The sequence below is a fragment of the Ranitomeya variabilis genome, chromosome 4, assembly GCF_051348905.1.
Source record: "Ranitomeya variabilis isolate aRanVar5 chromosome 4, aRanVar5.hap1, whole genome shotgun sequence".
Taxonomy (NCBI): domain Eukaryota; kingdom Metazoa; phylum Chordata; class Amphibia; order Anura; family Dendrobatidae; genus Ranitomeya; species Ranitomeya variabilis.
The window spans coordinates 704,361,074-704,377,707 of NC_135235.1; the positions used below are offsets into that span (position 1 = coordinate 704,361,074).

General features: G+C 48.1%; 1 protein-coding gene across 2 annotated transcripts in view; it reads right to left on the reverse strand.

Annotated features, from left to right (window-relative positions):
• LOC143766472 (uncharacterized) overlaps positions 1 to 15,741 on the reverse strand; it is a 58,842-nt gene extending 43,101 nt beyond the window's left edge. Inside the window, exons 1-5 of one of the 2 annotated variants that reach the window (XM_077254184.1) lie at positions 15,542 to 15,741; positions 5,112 to 5,261; positions 4,803 to 4,982; positions 4,597 to 4,720; positions 4,416 to 4,513 (exon numbers count right to left, since the gene is read on the reverse strand). In XM_077254184.1, coding sequence (XP_077110299.1) covers positions 4,416 to 4,513; positions 4,597 to 4,720; positions 4,803 to 4,982; positions 5,112 to 5,189 — 480 coding nt within the window. In that variant the 5' untranslated portion in view covers positions 5,190 to 5,261; positions 15,542 to 15,741. The remainder of the gene's footprint in view (positions 1 to 4,415; positions 4,514 to 4,596; positions 4,721 to 4,802; positions 4,983 to 5,111; positions 5,262 to 15,541) is intronic. The other variant, XM_077254183.1, reaches the window with a different exon arrangement.
• Positions 15,742 to 16,634: the final 893 nt, after the last annotated feature.

Here is a 16,634-nt window from a genome sequence, read left to right on the forward strand (position 1 = left end):
TGATTTAAGGGCATAGAAATACAAAATTTTGCAAATTGCAAAATGTAAAAATTTTTCGCCATATTTCCGTTTTTTTCCATAAATAATCGCAAGTAATATCGAAGAAATGTTACCACTAACATGAAGTACAGGCTGAGAACCACTGGTAAATGAGCTGATGAGAGCGCAGCATCATTTACCAGCGGTGACATCATCGAGGCCGGGCTGAACTGCGGTGACCTCAGGACCGTGGGAAAATGCCAGTGATGATGTCACCACTAGTCACTGAGGCTGCACTCGCAGCAGCTCATTCACCAGTGGTTTTCAGCAGGGATGGTCGCATCTTGGCACCGTCCAGCTTGAAAACTATTTAGCCCCCAGACATGGATTACAGCGTGGCACAGAACGAGGGACAGCTATGGTAGATTGTTGTTTTTTATTTTACTTTTATTACAAATCGAGGGATTTGGTGGAATTAGACAATGCAGTGAGGCTGGTTTCACACATGCGTTTTGATCTGCAGCGTTTTTACAAAAAAAACGCATGTGTTTTTTTTTCCTATGTTTAACATTAAAAACGCATGTGTTTTTTTGTGCATGAGTTTTGACGCGTGACGCATGCGTTTTTTCTCTGCTTGCGTTTGATTGCAGAAATGCAACATGTAGTAATTTCTAGAGGCGTTTTTTTGCGGCAAAAAAACCTATTGCTGTCTATGTAAACGCATGCGTTTTTAAGCACATGCGTTTGTTTGCGTTAAAAACGCATGCGTTTTTATAGAAAAAAAACAAAAAACACACTGAAAAGCCACCCCCACCATCAAGGTGATAAAGGGATCCTAACCCTAACTCTTACCCTACCCCTAACCATAGCGATCCTAACCCTAACCCTAGGGATCCTAACCCTACCCCTAACCCTACCCCTAACCCCACCCCTAACCCTAAGGATCCTAACCCTAACCCTACCCCTAACCCCACCCCTAACCCTAGGGATCCTAACCCTAACCATACCCCTAACCCTAGGGATCCTAACCCTAACCCTACCCCTAACCCACTATAAATAGAAATAGCTAGGGTTAGGGGTAGGGTTAGGATCCCTAGGGTTAGGGGTAGGGTTAGGATCCCTAGGGTTAGGGTTAGGATCCGGGTTATGGTTAGGGTTAGGGGTAAAGTTAGGGTTAGGATCCCTAGGGTTAGGGGTAGGGTTAGGATCCCTAGGGTTAGGGTTAGGATCCCTAGGGGTAGGGTTAGGGTTAGGATCCGGGTTAGGGTTAGGATCCCTAGGGTTAGAGGTAGGGTTAGGGTTAGGAGCTAACCCTAACCCTACCCCAAACCCTAGGGATCCTAACCCTAACCCTAGCTATTTCTATTTATAGTGGGTTTTCTTGTTGATTTTGATGATTGGCAGCTGTCACACACTTCTTAGCATGCCTTTCAAAAACGCAAACGCATGAAAAAACGCATGTAAACGCGGCAAAACGCTGCGTTTTTTTTACAGCATGCAAAAACGCATGCGTCTAAAAAAGGCAGCATTTGCATGCGTTTACATGCGTTTTTTCACCACCTGCGTTTTTAAAAAAAAGCTGCAGATCAAAACGCAAGTGTGAAACCAGCCTGAGTATGGTTTAATTGAGATTAATAAAGAAATCTGTCATTTTTTCAATTAAAGGATTTTATTCTGGTTGTTTCTTTATTACATACTGTATAACTATAGGATTAATAATGGATAGGTGTCTTATAGACACTTCTCCATTACTAAGCCATGGGCTTGATGTCACTTCACAATATAAAGGTGACATTAACCCCACAAATATTAACCCCAATTGCCACCGCCACAGGGCAAGTGGGAAGACCCAGGCAAAGCACCAGAATTGGCGCATCTAATAGATGCGCCTTTTCTGGGCAGCTGCGGGCTGCTGTTTTAAGGCTGGAGGGGGCCTAAAGCAATGGCCCCTTACCAGCATGAGAATACCAGCCCCCAGCTGTGAGCTTTAGCGAGGTAGGTTGCCAAAAATGCGGGGGACCCCATTCCGTTTTTTAAATTATTTATTAAAGTATTTAAAAACAAACATAGCGTGGGGACCCCAGTGTGAGGATATGGCCGCTTACTGAAGACTATAGGACAAATGGACATAAAGCGGAGACTACCACTCTAAGACATTAAGGGTATGTGCACACGTCAGGATTTTGTCAGGATTTTGTCAGGCTTTTGCCTCAGGTTTTGGAGCCAAAACCAGGAGTGGGTGATAAATGCAGAAGTGGTGCATATGTTTCTATTATACTTTTCCTCTAATTGTTCCACTCCTGGTTTTGGCTACAAAACCTGAGGAAAAAGCCTGACAAAATCCTGACGTGTGCACATAGCCTTAGGGTACCGTCACACATTGAAATTTCCATCGCTACGACGGTACGATTCGTTACGTTGCAGCGATATCATTACGATATCGTTGTGTCTGACACGCTACTGCGATCAGACATCACGCTGTAAATCGTACGTCGTAGCACATCGTTTGGTACTTTCTTTCGTCGCTTGATCACCCGCTGACATCGCTGGATCGTTGTGTGTGACAGCGATCCAGCGATGTGTTCGCTTGTAACCAGGGTAAACATCGGGTAACTAAGCGCAGGGCCGCGCTTAGTAACCCGATGTTTACCCTGGTTACCAGCGTAAACTTTAAAAAAACAAACAGTACATACTTACATACATTCCGGTGTCTGTCCCCGGCGTCTCAGCTTCTCTGCACTGTGCGCGCCTGCCGGCCGGAAAGCACAGCGGTGGCAGCGGTGACGTCACCGCTGTGCTTTCCGGCCGCTGTGATTACACAGTGCAGAAAAGCTGAGACGCCGGGGACAGACACCGGAATGTATGTAAGTATGTACTGTTTGTTTTTTTAACGTTTACGCTGGTAACCAGGGTAAACATCGGGTTACTAAGCGCGGCCCTGCGCTTAGTTACCCGATGTTTACCCTGGTTACCCGGGGACTTCGGCATTGCTCCAGCGCCGTGATTGCAAAGTGTGACCACAGTCTACGACGCTGGAGCGATATTCATACGACGCTGCGACGTCACGAATCGTGCCGTCGCAGCGACGAAAATTTCACTGTGTGACGGTACCCTTAGACTTTTTCCAGCATGGAGCACCGGTTACATAAATATTATTGTACTTCAATAGTTAATTTGCTTGGTGTGTTTTATTTCTGCTCGTCAGTTTATGCTCAGGAATCAATGTTTCTATTCAGTGGCAGTCAGCAGAGGAAGACGAGCAGGCTAGAGCTTATGTAAACCTAAGGACAGACTATCAATCTCATTTGTATCAAGGTCTCACTCCCATTGTACTCCCAAACCTAGGCCCATTGTGTGGGTGGGAATAGTAGACTCAGGGGAGCCATCACCACGGGAGGTCTCACATACAGTCCCACCTGATGGAATATGCCTTGTTCTGTGAGCTAAAGGAAAATGTTTAAGGGGGCGGTAGAAAAAGACATAGGGTTGAATCAGGCAGTTGTTGAAGGGATTTCGATGGAAGAGGATCCAAGCTGGAATGGATGGATGATCTATGGAGCTTTGGAGATTGCTGGCTGGAGGGGTATCCATGAGCTATGGTCAGGATAGCCATCGTCTGGAGGAACATAGGCTGTGACTGCACACTATAGCAGCTGGAGATACAAAATCTGTGGGCCAACCAAAAGTTGGGAGACAGTGGGTATCACCTGGTATGGGGCCAGTGGAACTACTGATCTCAGATTGGGAACTTGTGGACTGAGGGCATTGCATGTTGGCCATCTACCTGGATTTGTTGTACAACCATGGATGTATGGAATAAAAAAATTAGTTGCATCGATAACCTGCCTAGGTGATTTTCATAACCACAACCTCAGATCTTCACACCCTCTATTCTTGATGACCAACCTTGCTGAAGCTGACAGCTGAGGGTTGCAGCCCCCGGCTGTGAGTTTTGCCTGGTTGGTTCAAGAAAATAGGGGGGAACCCACACCGGGTATTTCATTCATTTATTTCATTATATCGCAAGTGGCGGCTGAGGAATACCCTGATCATCTGCTCCTGCTGTCACTGTTATTAGCGGCAGCAAGGGTCAGATCATGGGAGTAAGAGCCCCAAAAGCCCCCACCTGCTGTCATCGTTCTGTCTTTAATATAACTCATCATTCTCTTCCGCTCTTGGCGATCGCCGGCAGAGCAGGGAAGAGCGATGAGAGCAGTCTTCAGCACCCGCCACCGAGGAAATAGCGCTTACAGTAGTGCTTCTTCCCCGGCGGCCGTCTGTGTGGTACTGAGGCAGCACACGGTTGCCACACATGTGCCGCAAGTATTACACACACGGACACGGATATCTCCGGTATTGGTTTTTCCGGGACCGAAAATAAACAGACGTGTGAAATTGGCCTAAGGGAGATCTCATGTCACCTTCTCTCCATCTACCTGATGATCCTGAGGAACATTGGGATCTTCATGGTTACAGTCCTGTGGAAGAAGAGGACGGGGACATCTCTCGGGTGTTGTCCTCTTACTGGATAGATCTGGAGGAAACACATACAGGGACTGAATTCATTCTTTACATACAGATAATTATAGGCCGTGTGTGTTTAGTCCTGTCTATTACCTGGTGATGTGAGGGGCTGGGGATCCTCCATCATGACGTCATTGTACAGATCTTTGTGTCCTTCTAAATACTCCCACTCCTCCATGGAGAAATAGACGGCGACATCCTGACACCTTATAGGAACCTGACACACACAATGATACCGTCATCCCCCGATCCCTTCATAGAGTTACTGTATAATATCCCAGCATTCCCAGCAGTGTCACCTCTCCAGTCAGCAGCTCAATCATCTTGTAGGTGAGTTCTAGGATCCTCTGGTCATTGATGTCCTCATGTATCAGGGGGTGAGGTGGAGGCCCCGTGATTGGGCTCAGGGGTCTTCCCCATCCCTCAGACACAGGGTCCTGACAGCGCTCACTAGAGATCTTCTTCACCACTGTGTAATCCTGGTTATGGAGAGACACATTAATAAATCTCACTACAGACATTTCCAGAGTCCTCACCTCTCCAGTTCTGTCCATCTGTTATTCCCATAGATAAGAATGATGTAATGTGACGTCATCAGAATCTCTCACCTCTCCAGTAAGCCGGAAGAGGATCTCTAGGGTGAGGTGTAATATCCTCTCCGCCATCTTGTCTCTGTCCATATCCATCTTTGATGGGTAAATCAGGAAAATTCTCTTATATAGAAGATCTTCACTGAGAGGATCCGATATTGTAGAGACCTGAATGAGAAGAAGATGAGCCGATGTAACATCATAAGAATCCTGTGTAATAATACAATTACTGGTGATAATAAGGGAAACATATGAGGAGATTTATTATTTTACACTATTTAGTTTTCTTCTTTACATCTAGTAATAAAACCTATATATTTAGGCCACAGACAACAAGCAGTTTCTCCCTCGGAGTCGGCAGCTGACTACGTTCCTCATAGACTCATCTTCCATAACACTAATTCTCGTCTCATTTACCGACCCTGGAATCGGCATTAGTAATACTGCAGGAGATATTCATTAGGCTTCTTTCACATTTCCGTCTTTTAGCTCCCGTAAAAATCCGTAGATTTTTGAAAAAACAGGATCCAGCTAATTTTTCTGCTGGATCCTGTTTTTTCTCATAGACTTGTATTAGTGACTGATTGTGATGGATAGCCATCCGTTTCATCCGTCGGAAAATTGCTGTCCGTCGGGCGGGGACAACGCACAGAGGAACGTTTTTTTTTGTACATCGGAAAATCGCTCAGCGCCGATTGTCAAAAGCAGGAACCCAGCGACGGATGGCGTCTTTTGAAATTGAGCATGGGAGGAAGAATTTCCAGTCAGGGAAATTCTCTCTCACTTGCACTCTCTGTCTTTTTATTATTGATGCAGCATCAATAGTAACAAGATATAATGTTAAAAATAATAAAAAAAAAAAAAAAAAATCGCGATATTCTCACCTTCCGGCGTCCCCTGCAGCGTTACCGATGCGAGACCGTGATGTCATCAGAGGTCATTGCACACAAGGCATTACTGGGAACACCAGCTGCCGGGAGCATCGCGAGCATCGGTAACACTGTGCAGGACGCCGGAAGGTACGAATATTGTGATTTTTTATTTTTTTAATTACTTTTAACCTGGGTTGTGTTGTGTGTGCGTTTTTGCAGCGGAAAACCGCTGCAAAGACGCATACACAACAGGTGCACATAGCCTCAACGGGTCCGTCAGAAAAATGGGCCCAGTGCACCCATTTTTTACAATCTGCACAGGATCCGTCATTTCAACATTTTGACGGATCCTGTGCAGATTGAAAAAACGGAAGTGTGAAAAAAGCCTAACACGTGACAGGAGAAATAACTACTTCATGGTGAGGACGACATCTTCATCTTCTACTACGGCTCTAGAAACATATTTGGCCAGAGTCCGTCACTGACTCCATCACCACCGGCCTCTATATGAAGGTTTCCCGTCTTCCCCGCACTGTAATCTTCTATCACGTTAGATCTCAGCTCTGACTCACACACAGAAGTTTAAGACTTTTATAAGAGACTAGATGGTGGCCCGATTCTAACGCATCGGGTATTCTAGAATATGCATGTCCACGTAGTATATTGCCCAGTTACATTGTATATTGCCCAGTGACGTAGTATACAGCACAGAGCCACATAGTATATTGCCCAGTGACGTAGTATACAGCACAGAGCCACATAGTATATTGCCCAGTGACGTAGTATACAGCACAGAGCCACATAGTATATTGCCCAGCCACGTAGTATACAGCACAGAGCCACATAGTATATTGCACAGCCCATGTAGTATATTGCCCAGCCACATATGACACAGGTTAAAAAAATAGAATTATTCTTACCGTTAATTCGGTTTCTAGGAACCTTCCACGACGGCATATGGAGGTTGTCTCTTTGCCCTAATGGGGAACAGGAAACACAGAGGTTAAAAGGACCTCCCACCTCCCACTTGCCAGTGACTTACAACTGAGACCATTGCACTGGTTTACCTTTAAAATCCCAGAACTAATCCAGGAATATATATCGGGTGGGAAATTAGTGCCGTCGTGGAAGGTTCCTAGAAACCGAATTAACGGTAAGAATAATTCTATTTTCTCTAGTCACCTTCCACGACGGCATATGGAGGAATACCAACTAATTTTGGCACTAGGGAGGGACAACGGCCTGGAGTACTTTGCGGCCGAAGGCTAAGTCCTTGTTGGACAATACATCTAGTCTGTAATGTTTAGAGAAAGTATGGAGTGAAGACCACGTTGCTGCCCTGCAAATCTGCTCCGGAGATGCGCCTGCTCTTTCTGCCCAGGAAACCGATGTGGATCTTGTTGAATGGGCTTTGATACCTACTGGAGGTAACTTGTTTTGAGCGAGATAGGCTTCCGTAATAGCCTTCTTGATCCATGTAGCGATGGTACTTTTGGCTACCTTTTTCCCCTTGTTTTGTCCTGAGAGATGGATAAACAGGTTATGATCAATTCGGAATGTACTGGTGTGATCCAAGTATTGTAAAAGAATACGTCGAACATCCAAGGTGTTGAATCTTCTTTCTTCCGAGTTTGCTGGATTGTGGCAAAAGGTTGGTAGAAAAATCTCTTGAGAATGGTGGAAGTCAGAGATAACCTTCGGAAGAAAGGACGGATCAAGACGAAGCACAATTGAATCATCTCTTACCAGGAGATAAGGTTCTCGTGTAGACAAGGCCTGTAATTCACCAATTCTTCTGGCTGAAGTAATGGCAACCAAGAACACGGCTTTATAGGCTAGGTTTTGTGGAGAACAAGATGATAGTGGTTCAAAGGGTGGGCCTGTCAGACCCTGGAGAACTATATTGAGATCCCATGGGGGAACTATGACCTGTTTTCTAGGATTCATTCTAGTAGCCGATGTCATGAACCTTTTAATCCAGCGATGACTCGCTAAATCTTGATCAAAGACTGCGCTAAGTGCCGAGACCTGGACCTTGAGGGTACTAGGCCTGAGACCTATTTCCAAGCCTTTTTGCAAAAAGTCCAATATAACGGGTATATTAGGCTTGAGGGGGTCTGGAAGGTTAGGCAGACAGAATGAAGAAAACTTTTTCCAGATCTTGTTGTAGATGGCGTTGGTCACCGGTTTTCTCGATTTTTGTAGGGTAGCTATGACAGGAATTGATAGTCCTTTAGCTCTTAAAACCTGGGTTTCAGCAACCACGCCGCCAAGCTCCACTTCTGAGGGTCTGGGTGGAGAATGGGACCCTGAGAAAGAAGATCGTGTTTTATCGGCAACATTACTGGTCCATCCACTTGTAGTTGGGTAATTAGGTTGAACCAACTCCTTTTGGGCCACAATGGAGCTATCAGGATAGTTGGAGTCCTTTCTAGGCGTATCTTCCGTAGAACCCTGGCAAGGATGGGGATTGGCGGAAAAGCATAAGCTAGATGAAACGGCCAATCTTGGGTTAAAGCATCCAACCCCCTGGGATTGCCTCTCGGGTTCAGGGAAAAAAAGGTTTCGACTTTTGCGTTCTGGTGAGAGGCAAAGAGGTCGACGTCTGGATGACCCCATCTGTGAACCAGCATGCTGAATATTTGAGGATCCAGGCTCCACTCGCCAGGATGGATTTCCTGGCGGCTTAGGTAGTCTGCCTGAATATTTGTAGTTTCCTTGAGGTGGATTGCCGTCAGGGATAATAAGTGCTTTTCGGCCCAAGAAAAGATTCGAGCGGAGATTTTTATTAGACTGAGGGTTCTTGTACTGCCCTGGTGCCTGATATGGGCCACCGTGGTCATGTTGTCCGAGTATATCTGTACATGTTGACCCGACATCTGATGACTTGCCGCTAGTAGAGTCTCTTCCACAGCCTTGAGCTCCCTGAAATTTGATGATTTCTCGGAAATCGATTGGCTCCACTGGCCCTGATAGGGGACATGGTTCACTATGGCTCCCCAGCCTCTCTTGCTGGCATCTGTTTTGATGGTGGTTAGAGGAGACTGAATCCAGCATACCCCTTTCAGAAGGTTCCTGGGCTTCATCCACCATGTTAAAGAAGCTTTCACTCTGCCCGGAGTGTGGATCCTCTTGGCAAGAGTGCCAGGTTGACCATCCCAATTGTGAAGAATGTGGGCTTGTAGAGTCCTTGAGTGAGCTTGAGCCCAAGCCACCAACTGTATGCAGGCTGTCATGGAACCCAACAGCGACATTCCCTCTCGCAGAGTAGGAGATCTCGTTTCTTTGAACTTCCTGACTTTTGTTAGTAGGGGAAGTCTGTGATCGTCTGGGAGGAAGGACATTTGTTTTGCTGAGTCCAGCATTACTCCCAGAAATCTCCTGGTTTTTGCAGGTTGAAGATGAGATTTTTGTAGGTTCGGAATCCAACCTAGAGATCTCAGAATGTCTAGAGTGGTAGAGACATGTGCTATCAGGGTTATCTCGGTGGAAGCTACTATCAGAAGATCGTCCAGATAGGGTACTATACAGACACCTTGCTTTCGGATAAATGACACTACTTCGGCCATCACCTTGGAGAACACCCTCGGTGCTGATGAAATGCCGAAGGGAAGGACTCCAAACTGATAGTGCTCCACCCGATGATTCCCCTGTATCGCAAACCTGAGATATTTTCTGTGTCTCGGGTGAATAGGGATGTGGAAATACGCATCCTTGAGATCGATGGTAGCCATAAAAGAGTGATGTTCTATCAGAGGAATCGCAGATCTTACGGACTCCATCTTGAACTTGCGATATTTCACGTGCTGGTTCAGACCCTTTAAGTTTATAATAATCCGGACGTCTCCTGAAGGTTTGGGAACCAGGAAGAGTCGGGAGTAGTGTCCTTTCCCCCACTCTGATTGTGGGACTGGGGAAATTACATTTGATCTGATAAGGTCTTTGAGACCTAAGGACAATAGACTGCGATCCCTTGATGATGGAAGGGAAGTGACTTTTAGACCCTGAGGTGGGGGAGAAATTAACTCTATTAACAGGCCGTCTCTGATGACATTGAGAACCCAGTGGGAGCTGGTAATATCCTCCCACTGAACCACATATTTCGAGAGTCTTCCCCCCACCGGGTCGGAGTCATTGTTTGTCCTGCTGGGATTGTTGCTGCTGCTGCTGTTGCGGGACAAAGATATTCTTTCCCCTGCCCTTTGCGTAGCTCCACCTGCCGGTTTTTCCTTTGCCTCTTGCTTGAGAGGGCTGAGGTTGTGGGCCACGAAAAAAACGTTTCCTAGGCTGTTTTTGCTCAGGGAGCGCCTTCTTTTTGTCGGTGGCTTTATCGAGAATATCGTCTAGGGCAGGACCAAAGACGTAGTCTCCTTTGAAAGGTATGGTGCAGAGCTTAGACTTAGAGGTGATATCCCCACTCCAGAGCTTAAGCCAGAGGGCTCTTCTGGCAGAGTTGGAAAGTATGAGGGATCTGGCGGCGACTCTTACAGACTCCAGAGAAGCGTCCACCAAATACCCCGTAGCTTTATGCAGAATGGGTAGGGAATCCAATATCTCGCCTCTTGAGGTACCTTGAGATATGTGATTCTCTAATTTCTCAAGCCAGCAGGAGAGGGCTCTTGCCACACAGGTGGAGGCGACGTTAGCCTTAAGGACAGCTGCAGAAGTTTCCCATGATTTTCTGAGGAGACTTTCGATCTTTCTATCCATGGGATCCTTCAATTGAGAAGAATCCTCAAAGGGGAGTGCGGTTCTCTTGGCGACTCTAGCCACTTGCACATCGACCTTGGGAATATCTAATTTAAGGTCGTCCTCAAGCAGAAATCTGTGCTTCATTTCTGAAGGGGTACTAAGACGCCTCTCAGGTAGTTCCCATTCCTGATTAATCATATTAGTGATATTGGCATGAACTGGGAAGCCCACTCTCTTCTCCGATGAAAGACCACCGAACATCTGATCCTGTATGGACTGCGGTACAGGTTCCTCTTCTAGTCCCATGGTATTACGGACAGCAGAGACTAGATCCTCAATATAGTCTGAGGAGAAAAGGTACTTCCTGACCTCAGCTTTAGGGGATACTGGATCCTCCCAGCCAACAGATGAGGCATGAGAGAGGTCCGAATCAGAGTCGGATTCCACAACCTGAATTTTCCTCTTCTTAGCCGGGGAATGAGGTTGTGGCTGCGGAGATGGAGGTGGGGGTGGAGGTGTAAAGGCTGCCAGAGAAGATTGTACCTCCTGTTTTACTAATGAGCGAATCTCATCCAATAGTGATGGCTGCTCAGCTCTTATTATCTTGTCCGTACATGACTGACAAAGTTTCTTGTCCCAGTTAGGAGGACATTTAGTGGAACAGATAGGGCACTTCTTTCTATAGGCACCTTTAGGGGCAGGTTTTTCTCCCTGAAATATATAAAGGGAGAGAGGGGTGAGGACTTCTAACCCCTGCTACACTCCTCCCGGATCCCATCCCTGCGAACACTTACAGAGGCAGGGGTGGCGCTGGGCTCCGCAGATACGGGGCATGAAGAACCTTCCATACTGAAGGAGATAGCCTTACCTCAGTGGTGGTTCAGCAGGCTTTTATGGACGCCGTCCAAGCAGCTGCTCCAGCGATTAATCCCCCTCCCCCTCCAGAATCCAGGTGAGGGAGCTGTGCGGTCCGACACGCCGGCCGGCGAAACCCGGAAGTACCGGCTTCTGGATGCATGAAGAAACCGGAAGTGACGCGCGAGAGCCGCTGACGTCACTTCCGGAACGCCGAGCCGACAACATGGAGGAGGAGGACGCCGGGCAGCTCCAGGAGGAGCCCGGTTAGGGAACCCCGGCCTGCTTTGCCCTCGTGGGGGCGCGGGAAGGCCGGGCGGGGGTCCCGAGGCCCTGCAAGCAGGAACGACGGGAGCAGCATGAGAAGGAGGCCAGAGGCGACCATCTGCTGCCCGGCTAAACAGGCAGCGCCTGCAAGGTACCGTAGCCACCGGCCACTACAGCACATGAGGAAACCTCTACCTGTCCCATGGGGAACAGGAAAGACACTGGCAAGTGGGAGGTGGGAGGTCCTTTTAACCTCTGTGTTTCCTGTTCCCCATTAGGGCAAAGAGACAACCTCCATATGCCGTCGTGGAAGGTGACTAGAGAAATAAGAAATAAACATATACTCACCTTCCGCAGGCGCGTTGTAGCTCTGTCGCCTGCGTGGGGTGCAGGCGGCAGCTTCCGGTCCCAGGGTGTGATGACGTCGCGGTCACGTGACCGTGTCGCGGTCACATAACCGTGACGTCATGGCAGGTCCTTCTGCCAGACCATCCGTGCCACCGGAACGTGCCGGTTGCATCGCAAGGAGCGGGAAAGGCGGCGTAGGTGAGTATATAATCATTTTTAATTTTTTTAATTTTTTTTAACATTAGATGCATTTACTATTGGCGCTGCATAGGCTGCGTCAATAGAAAAAACTTGGTCACACAGGGTTAATAGCGGCAGTAACGGAGTGCGTTACCCGCGGCATAACGCGGTTCGTTACCACTGGCATTAACCCTGTGTGAGCGGTGAGCGGAGGGGTGTATGCGGGAGCCGGGCAGTGAGTGCGGGGAGTAAGGAGCGGCCATTTTCTTCCGGACTGTGCGCGTCGCTGATTGGTCGCGGCAGCCATGACAGGCAGCTGGCGAGACCAATCAGCGAATGAATAACCGTGACAGACAGACAGAAGGACAGACAGACGGAAGTGCCCCTTAGACAATTATATAGTAGATTGTCATACCTCCCAACTATTGAAGACGGGAAAGAGGGATAAAGTTTGCGCCACGCCTCTGACAACACCCATTCATAATTAGTCACACCCATATCCACGTCCCAACCACACCCATTTAGCACTGCCGATCACACTGTTTCATATACAATAATTATAAACAAAAAAATATGGCCACACAGTGCCCCATACTGTATAATGACTGCACATGATGCTCCATACTGTATAATGGCCCCACATGATTCTCCTTACTGTATAATGACCACACATGATGCTCCATACTGTCTAATGACCGCACATGATGCTCCATACTGTATAATGACCACACATGATGCTACATACTGTATAATGACAACACATGATGCTCCATACTGTCTAATGGCCACACATGATGCTCCATACTGTCTAATGGCCACACATGATGCTCCATACTGTCTAATGACCACACATGATGCTCCATACTGTCTAATGACCACACATGATTCTCCTTACTGTATAATGACCGCACATGATGCTCCATACTGTCTAATGACCGCACATGATGCTCCATACTGTATAATGACCACACATGATGCTACATACTGTATAATGACAACACATGATGCTCCATACTGTCTAATGGCCACACATGATGCTCCATACTGTCTAATGGCCACACATGATGCTCCATACTGTCTAATGACCACACATGATGCTCCATACTGTCTAATGACCACACATGATGCTCCTTACTGTATAATGACCGCACATGATGCTCCATACTGTATAATGACCACACATGATGCTCCATACTGTATAATGACCACACATGATGCTCCATACTGTATAATGACCACACATGATGCTCAATACTGTGTAATGACCGCACGTGATGCTCCATACTGTCTAATGACCGCACGTGATGCTCCATACTGTCTAATGACCCCACATGACTCTCCATACTGTATAATGACCACACATGACTCTCCATACTGTATGACCGCACATGATGCTCCATACTGTATAATGACCGCACACGATGCTCCATACTGTCTAATGACCGCACATGATGCTCCATACTGTATAATGACCACACATGATGCTCCATACTGTATACTGGCTGCACATGATGCTCCATACTGTATAATGACTGCACATGATGCTCCATACTGTATAATGGCCACAGTTCTCCATACTGTATAATGACATACAGGCACGCAGCTCACACACAGGCACGCAGCTCACACATGCACACAGCTCACACACACGGCTCACACACAGCTCACACACGCACACAGCTCACACGCACGCAGCATCACACACACGCAGCATCACACACACGCAGCATCACAAATGCAGCATCACAAACACATGCAGCTTTGACACAAATGCATCACACACGCAGCCATCACACCCAGCCATCACACACACACGCAGCCATCACACACGCAGCCATCACACACACACACGCAGCCATCACACACACACACGCAGCCATCACACACACACACACGCAGCCAACACACACGCAGCCAACACACACACACACCAGATACCTCATACACACATGACACACATGCAGCATCACACACCACACACACACACACAATCTCCTCTGTGGTGCAGGGGCCGCTGATGCCCATGTGCAGCTCTTCAGTTTATCCTGCTCACAGCTCTGTTATGACCCCAATGGCAGAGGGTCTCAGAGGTTATAGCCAAGTCTGCAAACATAAAAACCAGCTCATAGGGCAGTGGTAACTGAGCTGACCGTATACCTGATCCTAGCACACAAATAGCAGCAGCCGGGGAACGTAGGTGCCTCCAGAGAAAAGACCCCAAAAAGTTGGATACAAGCCCCCAACAAATAATAACGGTGAGGTAAGAAGAAAAGACAAACGTAAGAATGAACTAGGCTTTAGCAAAGAGAGGCCCACTAACTAATAGCAGAATATAGGAAGATGACTTATACGGTCAGCAAAAACCCTGTCAAAGTTTCCACGCTGATTATTCAAGAACCCCCGAACCGTCTAACGGCGCGGGGGGAGAATATCAGCCCCCCAGAGCTTCCAGCAATAGCAGGAATCACATTTAGTACAAGCTGGACAAAAATAAGAGCAATGCAAATAACCAAAAAGTAAGGAAGCATGACTTAGCTTATTTTGCAAAGAACCAGGACCAGCAGACAGGAGCAAACAGAAAGGAACTGATTACAACGATGCCAGGCACCAGACTGAGAATCCAGGAAGTTTAAATAGGAACACCCCTGGACTAACGAACAGGTGGGTGCCAAGCAGGGGAAAGACAATCCCAGAGTGATATCACTAGTGACCACAAGAGGGAGCCAAAAAGTCTAATTCACAACACAGCTCTGCACTGTCCGGCACCTCCCCCGTCTCTCCTTCTCTGCCGGGATACCAGATAAGAGCAGGAGAAGCCGGAGCTCCGTGCACACACAGGAGGTAGTGAGTCTCTGACCTTTCATCTTGATTGCTGCTGGATCTCTCTCTCCCTCACCGTGGAAGCGCAGCGCCGCACAGGGGGCGGGGTCGGTCGGGAGGTGACCCAGCTTTTATTAAAAAAAAAACTCAGGTGCCGCCCTCTGCATTGTCCCCGCCCTAGGCACGTAGTGCGGGACAACTAATGTCCCGTCCAGTATCCCGGGGCTGACTGTCAAAATCAGGACAGTCCTGCGGGATACGGGACGGTTGGGAGGTATGGGTTGGTAAGAAGAAGACCGGAGATATCTGAGGCCAATGTCTCCATGTACGGGGTTTCTCTTTCTCGGGATATGATGGTTTTCTTTGGTACTTTCCCCCATTAGAAGGGACACCGGTGGATATTGGGGTCTTTACCTGCTACAGTCCTGGTGGGATTTACTCGGTACAGTGGCCGCTGGACAAATATCACCATCAATTACCATCAGACTGAAGGAACATCGCTCCTCTACTCGGCTCTATGGATCCAGGATGAAATCCACTGCGGCCCCTGCAAGAAAAGAAGGAGAAAGAGCAGAAGTTGGGGGAGACCACCGTGGCCTGAGATTTCTACGGCTGCTCTGTGCGCACAGGACCTGTGATGAGGTCACAGGAGGGGAGGAGTCAGGGTCACATGATCAGGGGCCTCAGTGTATGCAGGACTCTGCTGTGCTGGTTGTCATGGTGCTGGATGAGGGGAAGTTTATGTGTGGGGTCAGGAGGGGTTTACAGTGTGGATGTAGCAGAGCCGCGTGTGTACGAGGTGTACGGAGCGGAGCCGCGTGTGTGTGAGGTGTACGGAGCGGAGCCGTGTGTGTGCGAGGTGTACGGAGCAGAGCCGTGTGTGTGCGAGGTGGATGGAGCAGAGCCGTGTGTGTGCGAGGTAGACGGAGCAGAGCCGTGTGTGTACGAGGTGTACGGAGCAGAGCCGTGTGTGTGCAAGGTGGATGGAGCAGAGCCACGTGTGTACGGAGTAGAGCCGGTCATGTAAAGAGCGGAGCCCTCTTTGTATGGGGTCCTGTGTACTGACCAACCGTATACCCCCAGCTTCGGTCGCAGACCCCTCTGTGTACTCTGTATACACCCGTATACCCCCAGCTTAGGTCACAGACCCCTCTATGTACACTCTACACCCGTATACCCCCAGCTTCGGTCACAGACCCTTCTGTACACTATACACCCGTATACCCCCAGCTTCGGTCGCAGACCCCTCTGTGTACACTGTATACTCCCGTATACCCCAGCTTCGGTCACAGACCCCTCTATGTACACTGTATACACCCGTATACCCCCAACTTCGGTCACAGACCCCTCTGTGTACACTGTATACACCCGTATACCCCCAGCTTCCATCACAGACCTCTCTGTGTACACTGTATACACCCGTATACCCCCAACTTCGGTCACAGACCCCTCTGTGTACACTGTATACACCCGTATACCCCCAGCTTCGGTCACAGGCCCCCCCTGT